Source organism: Pogoniulus pusillus, chromosome 22 (genome assembly GCF_015220805.1).
Source record: "Pogoniulus pusillus isolate bPogPus1 chromosome 22, bPogPus1.pri, whole genome shotgun sequence".
Lineage (NCBI taxonomy): Eukaryota > Metazoa > Chordata > Aves > Piciformes > Lybiidae > Pogoniulus > Pogoniulus pusillus.
In genome coordinates this window covers 5,030,912-5,052,972 of record NC_087285.1, presented here as the reverse complement: position 1 = coordinate 5,052,972, position 22,061 = coordinate 5,030,912, and the positions used below count along the sequence as shown (strand labels likewise).

Here is a 22,061-nt window from a genome sequence, read left to right as displayed (position 1 = left end):
CCAAAGAAGTTTATCTTCATGTTCAGATGGAACCTCCTGGGTTCTAGTTTGTGCTCCTTGGTCCTTGTCCTGTCTCTGGGCACTACTGACAAGCACTCAGCCCCATCCTCTTGCCCCCCACCCTTTAGCTCTGGCTAGGCATTGATCAGATCCCCTCTCAGGTTGCCCTTCTCCAGGCTCAATAGCTCCAGGGCCCTCAGACTTTGTTCCTCAGAGACACTCCAAGCCTCTCAGCATCTTTGTGGCCCTGAAGTTTCAAGTTACTTCAGCTCAGTCTCACAATTCAATTCTGCTACTGCTGCAACAGCTACAGAATCTCCTCACGTTCAGAGGAACACTAGCAGCCCTGTGTGTGTCTATCCATACTCATCCCTCACCACACAGAGAAGTGTAATTAGTAGCTCTCAGCATCCTCCCTCACAGCAAAAAACCCAAGCCAGATTTACTCTACTGCTGCATTTCAGCACAACCCACCACAACAAAACTCAAAAGCTGACACACTGCCATTGCTTAAAGATTTGCTTTTGCCTTTCTCAACACCACCTGTGCCATAAACCACAGAGAAGCTTATGGATGCAGTGTGTGCACCCCTCTACTACTGACAGTTGATCACTGATGTATGTTACAAAGGGAATCACTCTAATTAAGAAAATTACCAACTTTAATACTAGGAGGAACAACAGAGGAGTGCATGGCCAGGGACTGAAGCAACCAGGACTTAAGATGTTACTCAGGAATTTCTAGCTCCAAATCTTGCAGCCAGTTTCCCAAAGTGCCACAAACCTCATGACTAACAACCACTGAATTACAGACATGACACAGAGCAACTGCCTTCTCCACCCCCATGCTGCATCAAGCAGCTACTAACCCATTACACATGAGATGTAGGCTACTACAGCTGGGTTGTAGGGTATGAGATGACATGGAAACCTCTTCTACTCCTACCAGCCTTTCCTTACAAGCACCAGAACATTCAGAGACTATAACTGGCTTGTCTAGGGGTTGCTTTGCAAGCTAATATCAACTTTCTCATTCCTACGAAACCATAAGCAACACTAATTTGTAATGCAACACAGCAGCAACTCCTCCAACACCTCACTCTTCCATTCAACCACAGCCTTCATGGAGGTGTAGGAAACCCACTATTAACAAATCAGCAAGACTACCATTATTCAGTGAAAAAAACAAACCCTAAAACTGCACTTAATCTGAGTATCAAAGTCAGATTTGTAAGCAGCAGTGCAATGAATTAAGACTCAGACTCTCGACTGGCTCATATTAAAGGAAAAGATTGGTGCAGGGGGATGAGAGGCAAAGTCTGGACCCAACAGCAGAACACTGCAACAACAGATTACACCAATGTGATCTCTGGACAGTCACACTTGTGACTATGGACAAGACACATCCCAAGTCCCAGACCACTCCTCCCAGGAGACATGGAAGGATCTGATACTGCAGGTCAGGCACTTTGCACAAGAATCCCGAAAATGAGGACATGACTGCTGGGTCTCCTTGCAAAGCAGTGTGCTCAGAGTCAATCAGCCTCTCACTCTAGCAGCTACTCCACTCTACCACTCACTAGGTGCACTCTGGACATGTGTCAGGAGTGGAGAGCTGTTATCTGCTCTCACTTTACTACATTAGCGTTCACAGCTGTGAGAGTTACATAAGTACTTCAGATAAAGATCCACTTCTAAAAGTTTGATTAGAGCTTGGGGAAAAAAAAAAAACCAAAACAATCAACATTCCTGGTCATGCTACTAAACACTGAACTCCACAACCTCCAATTTCTGAGCAGCCACCTTTTCCTTAGGATCACAGAATCATTGCAGTTGGAAAAGACATTTAAGTTCATCAAAGTCAACCATCACCCAACTCTACACAGTACTTCAGCTACGTGGTACTCAGTTTGAGATATGCCTAGTACCTACTAGGTAGAGCTGCCAGGTAGAGATGTGAAAATGGGTGGTTACAATACCCTAAAGCAGGAATCTTGAATGGTGCCTAACCTGTTGACTTGCTGGATTTGAGAGACACAAACCAGGGGTGAGGGAAATTCTCAGCTTTTAAGATGATGTTTGTGATCAACCCTGACTGGTTACACAGCATCTGTTACCTCTAGGTCTGCCATAGTCCATAATCATAGCATGGTGGAGGTTGGAAGGGATCTTTGAGGATCAGCTAGTCTAACTCCACTGAGCCCTAGGGTCACCCACAGCAAGTTTCCCAGGATCACAACGTCCAGGCAGGTTTGGAAAGTCTCCAGAAGGAGACTCCACAATTCCATTTAGCTAATAAGCTAGAAGGGGATTTAGCTAATATCCTCTTAGCTAATGTGTACAGAGGGGAGAGCAAAACAAACCAAAGTTCCTCTCTTGAGCTGGGAACTCTATCCAGAAGCAGAGTCAGGCTGGCACAGACACACAAGCTAAGAGATCTGACTTAATGCTCACACCATCTCCATTCTGTCACCACTCCTGTGGCAGAACTGGCCAGCTGTTAGGAAGACCAGGACATTTTGAAGACTTCATCAAGCATCTTCTAAGTCACACACAATGGCATCTAAGAAAGAGCCTGCTGAAGGAGGCCTTGCCATCCAACACAAATGGAAGCAACAAATGTATGTGATGTGAGGTCAGCAGCCTAGCATAGGACTGCCACCTTCCTTCCTGCTTCAAATGGGAACAGGAACAGAAACTCCTTCTGAAACTGTTAGAAAGGCCACTTTGACTTAGCCAAACCAACACAGGCTACACAGAACCCTGAGAACACAGGGTAAAGTCAGTCAGACGTAATGAAACATCCTCCCTAGTGACCACCATCAGGCACTACCCTTGGTGACTAACGGGTAACACCCATGGCAGACTGAAAGCGCACCAGCAGAAGTGATGCCATCACCTTAAACACACACTGGAGTTTACCGAGGCAGAGCTCACTTTCCAGCTCTTTCAAATGCAAATTGTCCCGGGGAAAGCCACTACACCACCTCTGCAACTATCTCTCCGTAGGGATTCCTATTTGGCCAAAAGACCAAACTGTGGGTGCCTGCAACACAACACAGCACGCCACCGCAAGAATTCTTTCCCTCCAGACCAAAAGGACCAACATTTGAGGCTCGTTATTCATCAGCCTTCATCGGGCAGCCTGCTTAAATGTCAATGCTTTAGAATCATAGAATCAACCAAGCTGGAAGAGACCTCCAAGATCATCCAGTCCAACCTTTAATTGGGCACACAAAGATGACAAAGAGAAGCCCTTCAGGCAGTTATTTTTGTTCTCTACAGTAAGAATTTGCTAGACTCTCTTAACAGGCTAAGAGATAACCAATAATTAGCAGAGCTAAGGAACCCAGAGAAAGCAGATGCAGAACACTAAGTAATTTGTCTGTGCTTCCCTGAACCGAGGGTATTTCCAAAATACTGTATAGAAATCATCAGAAGAGGAAGCAGAGTGTAGCAGTTGCAGGGGACAAAGGGAAAGCCTTTACACTTTAAGCCTGAGCTCACTGCAAGACCACCTCCTAGTTTTAGAAACAGCTTGTGATCTTGGAGGTCTCTTCCAGCCATTGGAATGAGCTGCCCAGGGAGGTGGTGGAGGCACTGTCCCTGGAGGTGCTCAAGAAAAGCCTGGATGAGGCACTTAGTGCCATGGTCTAGCTGAGTGGATAGCACTGGGGGATAGGTTGGACAGGATGATCTTGGAGGTCTCTTCCAACCTGGTTGATTCTATGACTGTGAGCAGAAACTGTTTCATGGCAACAGCAGGGCTCTCCATGAGGAGGAACATCAGAGTTATGGACATCTTCATGGAATGCCAGGCTGGAAGCAAGGATCATCTGGTCCAGCCTTTCTAGGTACTTAGTCTAGCTGAAATGAGAAAGTCCAGCAGCCTATCCAACCAAGGCTTAAAACCACCCAAAGGAAGGCAAGCCACTGCTGCCCCTGGGAGATGATTCCAATGTCCAACTGTTCTCACAGGGAAACATTTTCTTCTAGATTCCAATCAGAATCTCCCCAGCAAGTAATTTGTCCCCATCACCCCTTGTCATTTCCATAGGACTCCTTGTATAAAGGGAGTCTCCATCCCCTGGCAGCTACCTTTATGAGTCTTTAGAGATCTGCTCTCCAACACACTTCTCAAGGACAACTTATCTCTACACATGGTTGGAGGAGCAAGGAGAAAACCCTGCTAACTGTAGACTGGTCCAAAACACAGTCCTCACAAGCATGAGGCTTTGAGAAGACCACTAAGAAGACCACTACAAGCCACCTCTTAACGCCAAGACTCATTTCCACCTGAAGCCTGCCAGCTCTTTATGCTCTTGTGATGAGGGTAGGTGCACAGTTACATATGGGACATGCTTGCTCCGTGACGTGGCACTGTCTTACACCAGCAGCATGTCAACAAAGCTTGCAACAGCAGCACGTCAGGGACACTCAGACAACTGCCTACAGATACTTGGCTTCCTTCCTTCCGCTCCTCACAAGTGATGCCTGGCAACAAGTGGGCAAAACCTGGGCACTTTCACCCCCAGCTTCCTCCCACAGTCTGCTAAGCCTGAATATTATTTTCCTATTATTTGTGCCACAACCAGACACTCAGTTCTCTTCACACAGAGGGACACAAAAACCAGGTGTGTCAAAAGGAGGATGACAGAAAAACTCCTCTGGAAAGCTTACACCAAAAAAAGATTTTCTTTTAAACAAAATATTCTTGGTTTGGTGTTGGGTTTTGTTTTGGTTTATGGTGACTATGTCCATTCATTGGGAGTATTCGGGGCTTTAACTCTCCAGAGAGACCTGGACAGCCTGCAGAGGTGGGTACAAGCCAACCTCAGGAGGTTCAACAAGAACAAGTGCAGGTCCTGCAGCTGGGTCAGGCAATGCCAAGCACAAATGCAGGCTGGGCAGTGAGTGGCTGGAAAGCAGCCCTGAGGAGAGGGACTTGGGGGTGCTGCTCGATGAGAAGCTCAACAGGAGCCACCAGTGGGCACCTGCAGCCCAGAAAGCCAAGCAGAACCTGGGCTGCAGCAGAAGTGTGGCCAGCAGGGCCAGGGAGGGGATTCTTCCCCTCTACTGAGCTCTGCTGAGACCCCACCTGGAGTACTGCAGCCAGTTCTGGAGTCCCCATTACAAGAAGGATGTGGAGATGCTGGAGTGTGTCCAGAGCAGGGCCAGGAGGATGCTCAGAGGGCTGCAGCAGCTCTGCTGTGAGCACAGACTGAAAGAGTTGGGGCTGTGCATGCTGGAGCAGAGGAGGCTCCCAGGTGACCTTCTTGTGGCCTTCCAGTGTCTGAAGGGGGCTACAGAAATGCTGGGGAGGAACTTTTTAGGCTATCAGGGAGTGCCAGGACTGGAGGGAATGGAGCAAAGCTGGAGATGAGTAGGTTCAGAGTGGAGGTGAGGAGGAAGTTGTTGAGCATGAGAGTGGTGAGAGGCTGGAATGGGTTGCCCAGGGAGGTGGTTGAGGCCCCATGGCTGGAGGTGTTTAAGGCCAGGCTGGATGAGGCTGTGGGCAGCCTGTTCTAGGGTAGGGTGTCCCTGGGCATGGCAGGGGGGCTGGAACTGGCTGATCCTTGTGGCCCCTTCCAACCCTGACTGGTTCTATGATTTTATACAGGGAATTTAACACCTACACATCTTGACCCACTGCAGTTTTGGAGAACAAAGGCAGAAATGTGTTTTTTCTTCCATTTGGCATCTTTTCTGAATGCCAAGTGTACTCCTAGTTCTCTCCCACCCCCTTCCACACCCTTCCTCACTATTCTACTGTCTCCAAGGAGTTCCTATTGCAGGGTCAGTAAAAAGGCACTGGGCTTGCCTTCTAGCTCAGATAAATAACTTTGTAAAACACACCCTTAATAATTAAGAAGCTCCTGAAATTCACTGTCTAAATCCAGACCACAGAATCACAGAATGGTTTGGGCTGGAAGGGACCTTAAAAAAAATCATCTAGTTCCAACCCCCCTGCCACAGGCAGGGACACCCTACCCTAGATCAGGCAAGGGCATCTTCCACTAAACCAGGTTGGGCAAGACCTCAAAAACACAACAGAAAAGAATACAATATTACTATAACAGAATGGAAAAGAATACAGTATTACAACAGAAAACAGATTTTTAGGGGGGAAAAATGCTAGATTACATATTTACATTAACCAGTGAAAACCTTTAGCTAAATTATCACTCTGCAAATGAAACTAAGTGCATGACCCCATTGCATGGGAGAAAGGCATCCACTAAAGGAAATAAATTCAAATAAAGAATTCCAGGACTCCACCATAATTCCTGGTTTCACTCTCAGGGCTGTCACAGCTGCCACTGAAATGAAAAACCAGTTTTTCAGGAAGAGTAATTGGAAGCAAGGATAGGAAAAGGAATCTTAGAGCAACACCATACACTCCCTAGAAGGTGCCTGGGAAACCACCACCAACTCACTCCAACGTGGCTTGCTCCTTTAACAAGGTTCAAGGTTTTTATGAAGCAGAAGTCTCATTACCTTCTGAAAAAAGAACCAAGCCAAGCTTGCCACTTGCCACTGACAGCTGCTAGATGACCTGCTCAGCAGCCTGGCCTCAGCAGCCTGGAGCACAGACAAGGAGGCACTGCAGACCCTAGCTGCTCGCTGGTGACTACAGCAGCACACTCAGCACGCTAGGTCCCCGCAGCCCTCCTGGACCAGTAACAGTCTTCCCTGATGGGCTAGTTTGAAGCAGGGTAGAATGTTTTGGTGAGAAGAACTAGATCATAGGCTGTGAGAGGAAAACAGTGGTGATGTCTACTCCCCTCAGAGTCTTGCTGAAGAAGCAAGGAAAACATTAGATAACACTCTGGCCATTTTGACTCACACTCTGCTTTGGGCTTTTGACTGAGCTGCAGCTCCCTAACCTCACCTGCCACTCACCTTTGCTTCTAAACCTCTTGGCTGAACCTCTGTTCTTCCTTGGGACTGGGGTAAGGTTGAGAGGGGCAGAGGGATGGTTGAGAGCCCCTCCTAGGGACTCAGGTTTCTGGGAGGGGAGTTGTGTTTCTGTATTACCTTTTACCTTGTATATTCCTGTCTATAACTGTATATATTGTAAATAGCTGCTTGTCCATTGTGCTAGCTGTAAATAAATAGCTTCATTCATATTCCCAGAGCCAGCTGAGTCTAGTCTGGGTGATTTCTAAAGTGTGGGGGGATGGGGAACACCCAAACCGTCACACTGGGTCCCCACAGCCCTCTTGGACCAGTAACAGTCTCCCCTGGCAGCACCCCTGAATAAAACAGGAGCCATTTTCCAACCTTTACAAGCCAAATTTACCATCACCCCACCATCAGAGTTTAGAGACTAACGCACTGGGATATTTGATGGACGACAACATATGACCCAATCTGCCAAGTGACATCTGTTGAGCCCTAAATCCTGAATTTACCCTGAAGATTATCACCAAGCAAGCTGCTGCGATCTCTGCTCTTCAGTTACACCGCCCGACTGCCTCAAAAGGATCTGTAAACACGATCTGTGTAAGCTTCCAGCACCCTCTGACCACCCAGCAGTGAAAACAGTTTCTGTTTTGCAGTAACCTCGCAGACACAAAAGCCTTGTTGACAACTAAACTGCCAGGTCAGAAAACCCCAGAACCTCCAACTGCAGCCTCTAAAGCCAGACTCTTGGACCAACAAAATAAACATCCCTTTCAGGACATCCTGATAGCCTCCCTGAAAACTTCTGCTACAGAGAGAGGGGCTGCACACTGTGGCATCCCGAGGTGGACACATGATGGTGTTGCCAAAGCCCAAGTTAAAGCAGAGACCACCAAAAAGAGCAGTCCAAGAGGACAGATCTCCCACAGATCACCAGAACCCCCTGCCAAGGTGAGCCACGATGTGGGAGCTCTTCCTAGGGGCCAGTGTTGAGATCCACCAACAGAGTGAGGCAGTGAGAGGGTTTTGGACCGTGCCTTACAGGCAGCAGCAGCAGCTTCTGCAAACACAACTGGCCCTTGTCAGAGCTCAGGCTCCAACACCAAACCTCCTGACCACACTTTCTGAACTTAGGTGAGGGGAAGAAGGTGACAGAGCCCTGGAGCAGGCTGCTTAGAGAGGCTGTGGAGTCTCCCTCTCTGCAGAGATTCCAAACCCACCTGGACATTGAGATCCCGGGCAAGCTGCTCTGCATGTCCCTGCTTTAGCAAGGGTGTTGGACTCAATCTCTGGAGGTCCCTTCCAACCCCTACCATTCTAAGATATAAGAGTGTCTAGAGTATGATTTCCATGAAAATCCTTCTCTTTCTGGAAGATACATATGCATAAAGTACCTAAAACCCACAGACAGAAGACAGCCACCCACACACGAGCACATGCTGCCACAGACCCGTCAAAGAAAGCAAATTACACTGACACACAATGCCAAAACGTTTTGGTCCAGCTTTTGGTGTGGTCCTACTTCCTTCAAATGACTCCCTACAACCAGGAGAAAGTAAGATGAGGCAACAGACTCTGACTTTTCTGTGCAACTGCACACACAAGAGATACTACACGTTCAGCCTGACTGATCAGGATGGTTAGATTCAGGAATTGCACCAATTTTCAAACACAAGAAGTGCTCAAAGCTACAAGACCAGGCTGTACACAACTGTGTTACTCAGTTTCACTGAAGCCCAAGCTCCTCAAGGCTCAGACCTGTAGCTCTGTCTCAGCTAGACCTGTGCACTCTTCAGGTCAGCTGGACTGGCACTTTGAGATCACAGAATCCCAGCATGGTGGGTTGGAAGGGACCTCTGGATATCATCTACTCCAACTCCCTTGCTAAAGCAGGGCCACAGCATCAAGGTTGGTTTGGAATCTCCTCCAGAAGAGGAGATTCCACAACCTCTCTCAGCAGCCTGCTCCAGGGCTCCAGCACCCTCACACCAAATGAGTTTCTCCTCCTGTTTAGACAGAACCTCCTGCATTCCAGTTTGTGCCTCTTACCCCTTGTCCTGTCACTGGGCACCACTGAAAAGAGTCTATCCCCATCCTCTTGCCTCCCACCCTCTAGCTCTTACTGAGCATCAATCAGATCCCCTCTGGGGCTGCTCTTCTGCAGCCTCAACAGCCCCAGGGCTCTTAGCCCTTCCTATGGGACTGTAAGTTTCAAAAGGCCAAAACCATGCTTGAAGATACTCATTCACTTCTGGCCCACAACAGAACCACATTCCTCCTCACCACTTCATTTTAATGAATCAGAATTGGAAATGAAATTGCAGCCAGTAGACAAACAAGGATGGTGGAATGGCTTTTTACCTCCTCATGTCTGAGTGACTCACTCAACACAAACCCTGAGCCTTCTGCAAACAATGCCAATGCACATCAGCCATTGTCCACAGCTATTAGCACACTGCAATTTCATCTTCTCTTTAATACATCCACGTTGTCCACAGCAGAGTGTACACTGCACGAAGGAATCTGTGTTAGTCATGATCTCAGAGCAGCAGATGGGAACTGAAAATGAATGAACTCAGCCAGTTAGGACTGGCTACAAAGCAGAGCAAAACAGGTAGGAGGAAAGGGCCAGGGTGGCTAATTTATATGAATCCTTCCATTTCATAGAATCCCACATTGGTCTGGGTTGGAAGGGACCTTTAAAAGTCATCTAGTCAAACCCCTCTGCAGTCAGCAGGGATATCTGCAACTAGAGCAGGTTGCTCAGAGTCCCAGACAACCTGACCTGGAATGGTTGCAGGGATAGAGCATCTCCTACCTTTATGCGGAACCTGGACCAGAGTCTCACCACCCTGTTAAAAAAATCTGCCTCATATTCAGTCTCAATCTCCTCTCCTTTAGCTCAAAACCATCACTCCTTGTCAATTCTGTACAGAGAAACAAAACACATCACTTGTCACAGAGGCAGCATCCAGTCCTACAAGGCCACAGGTGTAAAGTATCAGCACCAGCAGCACAAGTCTGCTGAGATTCATACCAGAAGGCACTGTTTGGTTTAGAGAAGCAGGTCTGAGTGGCCACTGCAGACCAAAATCCGCAGCTCTGTCTATGCTGGCAAAAGGCCTGGTGGCACTCAAACTCAGGCTTGATGAGGCTCTGACCAACCTGATCTAGCTGGGAACACCCCTGGTGACTGCAGGGGATTGCACTAGATGATATTTAAAGGTCCTTTCCAACCCAATACATCCTACGACCAAGAACTCTTCACAACTCATATTCAAGAGCGATGCTTTAGAAACCATTGTGACCATAATGACTTTCAACAGATGACACCAAGCCAACCACTGGGACACTTCCAGCAGTAACACTGGTGGCTTTACACCTTAGTGACTCAAACACCAGACACTTACTTAACCAAGGAACTCAGCAGCCAGGGAGATGAAAAACCATAAAGTCAGAACCATTAGACAGAAGCACTGTAAGTGTGTTCCCAGGTCATCAGCACTAAGCCAGGCCTTGAACAACAAATGTTCAGCCTAATGTGCTTTTCTGAGGCTTCATTACAAGTTCCTTTTCTTTGACACTTCACTGGACCCAAAAGCTGAGGAAGAAAATGGTTTGGGGGAGGGTTTTTTGGTGGGTTTGGCTTTAACTCTCTTATAGCTTTGGTTCATAATGCTCTTCCTGGAGCTGGAGTTGTTTAGCCTAGAGAAGAGGAGGCTCAGGGGTGACCTCACTGCTGTCTACAACTACCTGAAGGGAGGCTGTAGCCAGCTGGGGTTGGGCTCTTCTCTCAAGCAACCAGCAACGGAACAAGGGGACACAGTCTCAAGTTGTGCCAGGGCAGGTCTAGGCTGGATGTTAGGAGGAAGTTGTTGGCAGAGAGAGTGATTGGCATTGGAATGGGCTGCCCAGAGAGGTGGTGGAGTTGCCATCCCTGGAGATGTTGAAGCCAAGCCTGGCTGGGGCACTTAGTGCCATGGTCTGGTTGACTGGCCAGGGCTGGGTGCTAGGTCGGATTGGATGAGCTTGGAGCTCTCTTCCAACCTGCTTGATTCTGTGATTCCAAAAAATAATTAGTTAGGAGAATTCATACACCCACTTCAGGACACTTTAAGCATCACAATGTTTCCTTGTTCCCATCTAAGTCTTTTTTTTTCCACTTCTGTCTAAATTTTCCTTTCCAGGAGAGCATTCCACATCCTCTCCAATATTGTGGGGAAAGACACAGACTCAGATACAGACTCTAACAAAAACCACCCAGCCAGCAACAATCATGCTATTTTCTCTACTTGTCTAATATTAAATCCTTCCAACAAGGAAACCTTGTTAGACAAGACTCTAAAGTTAAAGAGAAAAATCTATTTGCTGACAGCCCTTCCACTAAAACCAGTGTGTACATCCAAAGCTAAATCAGATTTCAGAGCACTGTTTTATTTCGTTGGAATCACGAATCTCTATTTGACTGGAGTCAACAGAACTCAACTGTTAAAAAAGCTGAGAGGAAAAACAAAACTAATATTTATTCCTGTGAACCACCAGTGAAGTTTCTTTCCAGGTAATTCCAGCCAGACAACAGCTGCAGAACAGCCAAACCAGAAGCTCTCCTCTTTGAACAGGGCACCTTGTCCAAGGCTCAACATAATGTTATTTCTGTGTCTGAGACATAAATAATCCCAAAAAAAGACTAATGTGAGCAACAGGTTTAGTCTCCCTGCTGAAAGCACAACAAAAACGACTCATAGAAGTGCACAAAAATAAACCAAAGCTTCTCCTAAGACAGACAGTGAAGCACTTACAGCTGAATATTTACATACTAATAGTTAGTTAAAAACTGGCTCCAATATTGTATTTTGATTCGTTTGAAACAACAGATGGATTTTATTTTCTCAAGTGCAACTAATTTAGGGTTGATTGCAGCTTCAGAAAGTGTGTTGGACTCAAGGTTTCAGCTAGTGATAAGCTGGCATATGTTTCAGCACCCAAATAATTCAGGTTGTTGAGTATTTCTGGCCAAGAATGAGGCACAGCAGTAGTAGGTTGGATCCACCTGGGAAATCAGAACAACTGCAGTGGAACAGCCAAATTCCATTGCTTAAGCAAGATTTTGTGAATTGAAGCCTGAGGTTGCTCTGTGGTGTGCTGGACTAACTTTAGGGAAGGGATCCATCTAGAAGGATCCTGACAGCCTTGAGAAGTAGGTCAGTGACAACTGAATGAGGTTCAACAAGACAAAGTGCAAGGTGCAGCATCTGGGTCGGGTCAAACCCAGGCAGAAACTCAGGCTGGGTGCAGAGGGGGTTGAGAGTAGCTCTGAAGAGAGAGACTTGTGGCTGTTGATTGATGAGCAGCTCACCACAGGCCAGCAGTGCCCTCACACAGCCCAGAAGGCAAACCATGCCCTGGGCTGCATCAAGAGGAATGTGGGCAGCAGGGCAAAAGAGAGGATTTTGCCCCTTTACTCTGCTCTGCTGAAACCCCATCTCAAATACCGCATCCAGTTCTGGTGTTCCCAAGGACACAGAGCTGGTGGAACTAGCCCAGAGGAAGCCACAAAGATGATCCAAGGGCTGCAGCACCTCTGCTGCGAAGGTAGGCTGAGGGAGCTGGGGTTGTTCAGCCTGCAGAAAAGAAAGCCAGAGGGACCTTAGAGCTGCCTTCGAGTAACTGAAGGGATCCTACAGGAAGGCTGGAGAGGAACTTTTCATAAGGATGTCTAACAACAGGGCAAGGGGGAATGGTTTTAAGCTGAGGGAGAGCAAGTTTAGACTGGATCTTAAGAAGGAGCAGCTCTTCAGTGTGAAGGCAGTGAGACTCTGGAATAAGTCGCCCAGAAGGGCTGCAACTGTGCCCTCCCTGGAGACGTTTAGGGCCTTGGGAAACCAAGTCCAGTTCAGAGGAGTCCCTGCCCATGGCAAGGGGGTTGGAGCAGATGATCTGTAAGGTCCTTTCCAACCTAAGCCATTCCATGGTTCTATGCATGCAAAAAGAGATGAATTATCCCTCTGTTGAGTGTCAGGGAAGGAGACACCATCTCTTCCCTACACTGGTTTCCCAGGGATGTTGAGTAGGACTGACCAACAACCAGCAAACATACCACAATTGGTATCTTATTGAAATTTTGGAATAAAAGTTCATCTCTACTCAAGAACAGCATTCTTGGCAAGCTCAGAAAACCAGGTGCAAATGCAAAGCTCATGAAAATGCTTCTTGATAAATCACTTTCATGAAGAGTTTGCATGCTTGGCTCCTTTATTAGAGGAAACCTACAGGTCTCATTGAAATGGAGAGTCACAATACTATGCTGCAGAAAGAAACAGAATAGCAAGAGACAGTTAGCTCTGGAGTCCTCAGCACAAGAAGGTATTAACCTCTTGGAGCAGGTCTAGACGAGGCTACAAGAGCTGTAACCCTCTGCTGTGAGGCCAGACTGAGTTGGAGTTGCTCAGCCTGGAGAAGAGAAGGCTCCAGGGAGACACTCTGGTGGCTTTTCAGTGCTTAAAAGGGCTGATGAGAAAGCTGAGGAGACACTTTTTAAGCAGAGATGGTTTAAACCAAAAGAGAGACATTCAGACTAGAGAGAAATACACTGAGTGTGGTGAAGCCCTGGCCCAGGTTGGCCAGAGAGGTGGGAGATGCCCTATCCCCGCAACCATTCCAGCTCAGGTTGTTTGGTGCTCTGAGCAACCCGCTCTAGTTGCAGATGTCTCTGCTGACTGCAGGGCTGTGGACTAGATGAGCTTTAGAGGTCCCTTCTCATACAAACCATATGATGCTTTTATGAACTACCCATCCAAAGCACTCTTACAGACCAAAACAGAGGAAAATGGAACCACTCAAAACTTCACCCCACCAAGCTGACAGCTGAAGAGATGCAGCTCTCCAAAGCTCTGAGGCTTGCTGGACAATCCTCCAGGATTGTGAGTGCTGTATTTACCTGGAACTTAAACATGTTAACGTAATGAGCAGCTTGGGGAAAAAAGATAGATGTGGTTTTGTTTTACCTCTGACTGAAAGCTAAGTGGCAGGGAAGCAGAGGAGGGAGAAGGCTTACTGTTATTTCATTAAAAGTAATAAAGAATTTTAAGCCTTGCTTCATTAACAAAAAGTATTTTCTGCCGCTGAATTAGACTCAAGAACTGACAGCCACCCATATGTGTCACTGCTCAGGTACCACTGCTCTGAACAGTAATTTTACTCTAAGGTTGTAAAGGGAAGAGCTTTACACCACATTTTATTTAAAGAGAGGCTGGGGACAGAGTGGCTGAGAGCAGCCAGGAAAAAAAGGGACCCAGGGGTACTGGTAGGTGGTAGCTGAAGATGAGGCAGCAGTGTGCCCAGGTGGGCAGCAGAGCCAATGGCATCCTGGGCTGGCTCAGGAGCAGTGTGGCCAGCAGGACAAGGGAGGTTATTCTGCCCCTGGACTCAGCACTGCTCAGGCCACACCTCGAGTGCTGTGTCCTCCCTGGACAAGCAACAAGAGAGATGTTGAGGTGCTGGAAGGTGTCCAGAGAAGGTCAATGAAGCTGGTGAGGGGCCTGGAGCACAAACCTTATGAGGAGAGGCTAAGGGACCTGGGGGTGTGCAGCCTGCAAAAAGGAGCCCCTCATGGCTGTCTACAGCTACCTGAAGGGAGGCTGTAGCCAGGTAGGGGTTGGCCTCTTCTCCCAGGCACCCAGCAACACAACAAGGGGACACAGTCTCAAGTTGTGCCAGGGGAAGTCTAGGCTGGATGTTAGGAGGAAGTTCTTCACAGAGACAGTGATTGGCATTGGAATGGGCTGCCCAGGGAGGTGGTGGAGTTGCCATCCCTGGAGGTGTTGAAGCAAAGCCTGGATGAGGCACTTGGTGCCATGGTCTAGTTGACTGGATAGGGCTGGGTGCTAGGTTGGCCTGGATGATCTTGGAGGTCTCTTTCAACCTGGTTGATTCTATGATTAACACTCAAAATCACCTCAAGTCCAGGTCTTTTAGGAAAACCCTGAAAGAACCCAGTGTCAAGATGACAGTGCAGAGCACCAAGTGTAGCCACCCTTGAGTTCTCTAAAGCTGCAGTTTCTCAACATTTTTGCTAATAAAACAACTGATTTTTCTCTATTTTCCTTTTTTTGGTCATACAGAACAAGAATAAAACTACCTGCTGCCTAAGTGGTCCTGCACTGCAGAGGGGGTTGGACTCAATGATCTCTGGAGGCCCATTCCAATCCCTAGCATTCCATGATAGCTAAGAAAATATGCAGAATTATAAGGATTTACACTTATGTAAGTGTAAATAATGAGTGCTGTCCTCTGAGCACAGAAAGGCAATCTGCATAAGGTACACAATGACCCAGGCAGGAATTTATTAGTAGTGAATGTCAGGCACGTCAGGATCTGCTCCATATCACTCTGGTTATCAGCCAGTGATAACCAATGCATTGACTTCAGACTCTTCCAGCCCCACAGCACAAGCCACACGTAAAGGCAGAACCAAGTCCCTGCAGTTTAAGAGATGAAAGTTCCACAGCACTGCTCAGAATCATCTTGGATACACAATCTGGAGAGGTTCTTTGGCAAAGATAGCAAAGCACAGAGCTACAGAACAACCTCGAGCACTTTACGTCAGGTAACAGCTGTGCACCTCCAGTCTGAGCACCAGAACAGGTACAAAACATCAGCTAGAAAAGAACCTATCACTAAATAAAAAAGAAAATGGGGATGAAAATATAAGACAGAGGTTGGGTAGTAAAAAATTATAGCAGGAATCAGGTTTCCATCACTTTTCCCCTGTTTTGGAGGCCCACATACTAACAGTAAGGAATTTTTATTAAATGCAAACCAGCATCTGCCACTTCATTTAACACAAATTTCTTTTCAGCTTTAAGATCATTGCAAGCATGGAGTTGTTTTTTTTTTCTTGCAGCACTTCTGCAGTTGTAATTTGTTAAGAGGCTATCCAAAACCAACACTGCTGTGACACGAGCGCTGCTGCAAGCTCACTGCAGCAGCGATGGATTTTAACAAAGCCTAATCCCCTGTTTCACCTACCTACTGAGTTTACAGAAAATTATTAAAAGGATGAAAAAAAAAAAAAAAACCATTAAAAAACCCACTTCAAAATACCAGTTATTTCTGGAAACAAGAAGCAGATGTTCTCCTCTGTTTGGCTCAGCTGTGCTACAGTACAAGAGTGCCTTTGTTACGCTGTCAGCAATCATTTAGTTTATTTATTACAGCCATTTTATAATGCCCATCAATGTACTACTTGTGCATGATTTAGACCAGTGGAGACCTATTTCTCCCTACAGAAGTCATCCAGAAGCAGCACAGGCACCCTCCAAAGAGCGGATCTTGGTATGACACAACTGTGCAAATTAGGTTTTGTTTTTCTCTTTCCCCTGTATTAATAAAAAGGGAACAGGAAGAGAAGGAAGAGCTAGAATGGACAAATAAAGCTGAATTAACATTAACAGAGAACCACTGCAAGGGGACAAAGTGAGGAAAAAGCAAAAAGCTCAGAGTATAAGCATAAACTACTAATTCTTTGAAGTGCAAAGCTTTCCGAAGCACGGAAAGGAAACTGTGACTAGGACAAAGTCACGAAGAACCAAAACACTGAGGAAAGGATCCATCAAAAAATGGAAGTGACTATGTTCATAGAAGGGGTGAAATGAGGGGGAAAAAAGGTACCAAAGAGAAAGAAAAGGCAACATAATCACTTGCTATGTTGCCCTATCAGTCACTGAGACCTTATCTGCGGTAGGCATGAAACCGCTCCCCTAAAGACTAACATCAGAGGCTTTGGAGGGATCTGATAAGGAATTCCAAGCCTCAAAAAATTACACCTTTAATGAGCGCACACACGGTGGGATAAACATTCCTCTTGCCCTCCTACTGCTGGGAGCAAACTATTTCCTTTATTAAAATATGCCCTAATTGAATCCCCCTACTTGTGGCACGAGAAAGAAGCAAGAGGATGTGCAAGACAGACCTAAAACGCTGCACGGCGACGCATGAACCCCACGCTCCCCACCTGCAAAAGCTGCACGTCCAAATCCTCACACCTTAAACACCACACAGACAGCAGCAGCACCAGCCCTGGGAGACAAATGCAAACGTTAAACAAATGCATGAAGTGCTACAGTTCAAACACAGCTATGATTTATTGGGGTTTTAAGTGATTAAGTGTCCAATTACCGCAAGGGTTTCCTCCATCTGACAAGACACAGAAGAGATGATTTGTTAGGATAATCTGTTATCAAAGCAAGATCTGAGAGAAGCCTGACAAATTCTGCACTTTCAGGCTGAACCTGAGAGACAGAATTGTGTCAGCACATGGTCACAGCCAGTCTTGCCAGCCAACGGGTCCTAAGCTTTACGGAAGCGGGACTGGCATCCTGGAGTGGCAAACTTTCCACAGACACAGGCATGAGTCCCCAAGCAAACACTCTGAAAGACTTCCCACAAGAAAAGCCAGCTTGCATCATCTATCTGCCCGGTTTTATGACGCACCAGGGCACAGGGAGGAAAGGAAACAAGCAACAGGATGAGATGAAACAGGCTAAGATGCAGCAGAGAGGTTCAGGTCGGGCACTGGGAAAAGCTTCTTCACTTAAAGAGTGGTTAACCCCTGGAACAGGCTGCCCAGGGCAGCAGAGGAGTTTTCATCCCAGGAAGCATTCAGAACAGTGGAGATGTGGTGCTGAGGGACATGGTTTAGTGGTGACCTGGCAGTGCTGGGTTAACAGTTGGATTTTATCACGTTGGAGGCTTTTTCTAACCTTTATGATTCTATTCTACAATAGCACAATAAATAAACAAGTTCAGAAGACCTTCCAGATCTGAGTAATACCACAGAAAGATTCTAAATTGAGGAAGAGCACAGTAATTATCTAAAAATGTATGTACCTCATTAAATGTGAGCTATAACCTCTATGAGTTCACCAAAATAATTCCACACACACCCCTCTAACAAACTAAAGATTTAAAGACATAAAGCATCTGAGCAACAACAACCAAAAAAGTCATCAAGTGTGTACATGTCTAATATGCATAACTTATACACTCTAACAATTAGCACACATTGGAATGTTACCACAACACTGAAAACTTGCCCTAACAGAGGTTTTCTTTTCACCCTCCCAAACAAAAATATTTGTAGCATCAAGAATGAGGACTTCTGCAAGCCAGAAAGAATTCTCCAAAATAAGCAAAATTAAAAATCTAGCAATAGCTCCCTGCTTAGCTCCTCAGCTCTTACACAATAAAATGTTTTGTCAACAGAGAGCCTTAAAACTAAAAAAAAAAAAAAAAAGAAAATGAAAAAAAAAAGAAAATGAAAAATTGTGTGGATAATTATACCATTTGTGAGTGAAATCTGCATCATTTATCTGTGTTTTCCCAAAGGAATGCCCAGATGATAGTTATGAAGCATCAGATGATGCTACTACATCAGCACAGCCTCAACCCTGTAATTTGTAATGCTCAGGTAAAGTGCTCCAATAAACTGCAGGAGGATAAAAAGAGAGGGGGTCAGAAAGGGACTGAAAACGATTGAAACTCATGGGGTCAAGCAGCTTTGGTTTATCACAACATACTAGCCACGGTTTGGGGAGTTCTGGGGGGGTTTCCTGTATAAAAATGCAAGTCAAAGGGCATGAGCAGCCCCATGCAGCTGATGATACCTTTCTAGGAGAGTAGGAGGGGAGAAATGAAGCCACACTTTTTGGCCGTGCACAGCTGGATACTTCCAGACAGGAGTCACCATCTCCTACACCCAGCTCAGGGACACCTAAGGGCTGTGCTGAGCAGGTTTTGACTTCCCTGAGATGAGTCTTGTTGTCTACAGAAGAACGTTGATTAGTTGGGGTGCTCAGCAGAGGTTGAAAAACTAAATTCAAATGAATACCACTGCTATTGCTTCCTCTGCTTCCCTTATCCCTATATCCATCTGTCATCACCTCTCAGAGCACATGCTTAGGCAATTTGGCTGTGCCAGGGAGGTTCAACTTTTCATTCTGTGCTTGAACAGGTAGCACTGATCCAGAGGGGGACCCCCTGATGTTGAGAGAGGGAAGAGCTTTTCTTGATCAGATTAATTTCTATATTCTCCCCCCCCAAAAAAAAAACCCAAAAGTGATGTGAGTGCAATTATCCACTCAGCAACAGACAAGAAGAACAGAGGTCCTGATCCTGCCAAGTTTTAAGTACAGGTTTAATTTTAATCACGAGTAGTCTCACTGAGCAATGTCTCTTAAGTGCCTGCCAAAATAGGGCCAGATTAACAAGGGAATTAAGATTATTTTTCTTAAGTCACTTTAGCAGTGCTATTCATTAGATTAGAAATGATTAGATTTTCTTTTTCCACAAGTGAGATACCCTGGCAAATCCAAACCTGCACACACCCCCGATGGCAGCCCCAAGACAGAATCTGCACAGACCCACACAAACCCCTTGTGGTATCTGACAGTTCAATGCTACGAGGTTAAGGGAAATACTTATTGCAAGGCAGTTTTAACCAAAGTACAGGTGACAACATCGAAGAATTCCACAACAGTTGCTGAGAAGGCACTCGGAGATGCCTAGAAACCCCAAAAGGGAACAAAATGCTCTGCGGAAGGCTGAGGTGTCAGCACTGCAAACAGCAGCGGTGGGCAGATGTTTGGGCCAGGCCACATTACCTGCTCCCCAAAGTCAAACCCATGACGAGCCAGCATGGTATGCCAGCTCATGAATGACACTCCTGTGATGAACCCAGTTGCCCAACACTGCAAACCACACTGGTAAATGAATTCTGCTCACTGAAGAGAAGGAAAGGTCTGCAGCATGAGAGAAGCGATATAAGAAAGAGAACAGGAGAGAGAGACTGCCTCGTTATTAATTCAGGGAGCAGAGGAGGAGGAATGCATCCCCATGTCCCAAGGCAAGTAAACAGTGGGACTGAACATGTGTATTTCAGCCACTTACAGGGCTGACCCGAAGTGGAACTGGGATCTTTGTCCTGCTGGGACCACTCTGGAGCAGCTCTCCCTGAGAAACCCTTCGATAATTAACTTATAAGGAAGACCAGGCAGGACACTCTGCTCTCCAAGAAGTATCAAGGGAGAACAGATGTTTCCCAGTCCCAAAGGGACAAATTCAACAGTGTATCATTTCATACCACTGATTATCGAGGACATAAAAATCACGGTAAGGAAAACAAACAACACAGGCTAGACAAACAAACTGCAATCAGTGAAATGCAAATGCTATCCGTTTCTGTAACTAAATTAATGCTCCATGCCAATACCATCCCCAAAAAATCCATGGCTGAGCACAGCCTGGCTCATAGAGAAGGGATAGAGAAGGCAGCTTATTAGAAAATGTGTTTTATTGCAGCTAACCAGCCTCACACATTTCTGTCCTCCCACTCACCGGAGAGCCAGCCCTTTATGAAGTCTGGGAAGCATAATTAGCTCGGTTTTGTATAAATCTGCATCCCTGTGCAGGTAAGGAAAGCCTTTCAGCTCCCTAACTTTCCCCAGAAGTTTTGCATCACTGAAACATGTCTAATTTTCCCTTTCAGTCATCTGCCTCCTCCTCCTCTTCTTCCTACAGCCTGCCTGAAGTGGTTCTTCAAGCATCTCACGTCTACATCCAGAGTCTTTAAACATTGCTAGTCTCCATAGGTCCAACTTGGAGAATGAAAGAGAGAAATAACCAAAGAGAACAAACTAAACCAGAAGTTTGCGAGCGAGCGGCGAGTTTGCGCAGCGTGCGAACACCACGAACCCCAGCGCCGAGCAGAAAACCTGTCAGGATACGGATCTGCACCAAAGGAAAATTAACGCAGAAATAAAAAGAAACAGCAGGGAGCGAGTCGCAGCCTCCACCTCTTACCTCCGGAGTTCTTTCTGCTGGTTTCTTTCGCAAAGCCTGTTTAATCTTGGGGTCCACAGGAGCGCTCATTCTATTGCCCTGCTCCTCCAGCTCCGCAACTCCTGGGAAATCGCTGGCGGCGGGCGATGCCTCCAGGAACACAACAACACAGCAGGCAGCTGCAGCTCCCGTTCGGCAGCTCCGGCCCGGCCCCGCCGCTGTCCCCGTGGCGGGCCGGGGACGCGCCCCGAAACTTTCCCCACGCCGGGGTGCCCAGTGGGGATGGGAGAAACGGCCTGGTCACCTCGCACGCCGCCGCAGGGCAGGCAGCGGGGAGAGGAGTGGAAAAGAGAAGGCCGAGGCGGGAGAAGGGGAGCGGGGCCCGGCGGGGGAGGGCAGGCCCCGGGGCGGGCGCGGTGCCCGCCGCCGGGCTGGCTGCTCACCAGGCGGGCGGCTCCTCCGCGGTGCTCGGAGCGAGCTGTCGGCTCAGCAGCGGCGTGAGGGGCAGGTGGCGCCGGCTCCCGCCGCCGCGTTTCTCCGGCGGCCGGCGCCGTTCCCCATCGCGCAGGAGGCAGCGGCGACAGCAGCGGCCCCGCCGTACGAAGATAAACTCCGAGTGGGCTGCGGGAAGTTACCGGCCGGAGCAGGACTCCCTACGCCCGCCCGCTCGGCCCCAGCACCCAACGGCTCCGCCTGCCGGGTCCACACAAAGCGACGCGGGCGGGTGAGGAGTTTCGCGACGCTGCTTTAAAGACTCTCCCGCCTCACTCCGCACCCGAAGCCTGGCTACGCTCCTTCCTTAATGCCGCCAGGAACCGTTGCCGCCGTCCCAACGACGTTCCCCGGTCACCTCCCCCACAGCCGCCCCTCGATGGAAAAGTGCGAGCGCGGGCTCTTTAACCCAGAAAATCAGCAAACGGGGCGAGGGGCGGGCGGGCGGGCGGGAAGGGCTGCGGCGAGCCCCGCCCCCTGGCTGGATAGGGTGGGAAGGGGCGGGGCCAGAGAGCCGTGCGGAGGGAAGGCTCGCGAGGGTTGGGGGCGGCGCGCGCAGGCGCGGGCGTTGGTGGGGAGCGGGGCCGTGCGCGCGCCCGGCGGCAGCTGGCGGAGGGGCGGCGCGGGAGCGGCTCTGGCGTCCCAGGCGGCCGCAGACTGCTGCGCCTCACGCACCGCACCGCCGCCCCCTCACAAGCTGCTGCGCCTCACGCACCGCACCGCACCGCACCGCCGCCCCCTCACAAGCTGCTGCGCCTCACGCACCGCCCCGCACCGCCGCCCCCTCACAAGCTGCTGCGCCTCACGCACCGCCCCGCACCGCCGCCC

The 22,061-nt window shown here is 48.0% G+C and overlaps 1 protein-coding gene across 7 annotated transcripts in view; it reads right to left on the bottom strand.

Moving 5' to 3' along the window:
* The window catches only part of RAPGEF6 (Rap guanine nucleotide exchange factor 6), a 169,550-nt gene extending 147,904 nt beyond the window's left edge, over nucleotides 1-21,646 (bottom strand). For all 7 annotated transcript variants that reach the window (XR_010306358.1, XM_064161533.1, XM_064161537.1 and 4 more), the window contains exons 1-2: nucleotides 21,185-21,646; nucleotides 20,763-20,891 (exon numbers count right to left, since the gene is read on the bottom strand). Coding sequence is in view for 6 of the 7 variants with exons in the window: in XM_064161533.1 (XP_064017603.1) it covers nucleotides 20,763-20,831 (69 nt within the window). In the remaining variant the exon portion in view is untranslated. The remainder of the gene's footprint in view (nucleotides 1-20,762; nucleotides 20,892-21,184) is intronic.
* Nucleotides 21,647-22,061: the final 415 nt, after the last annotated feature.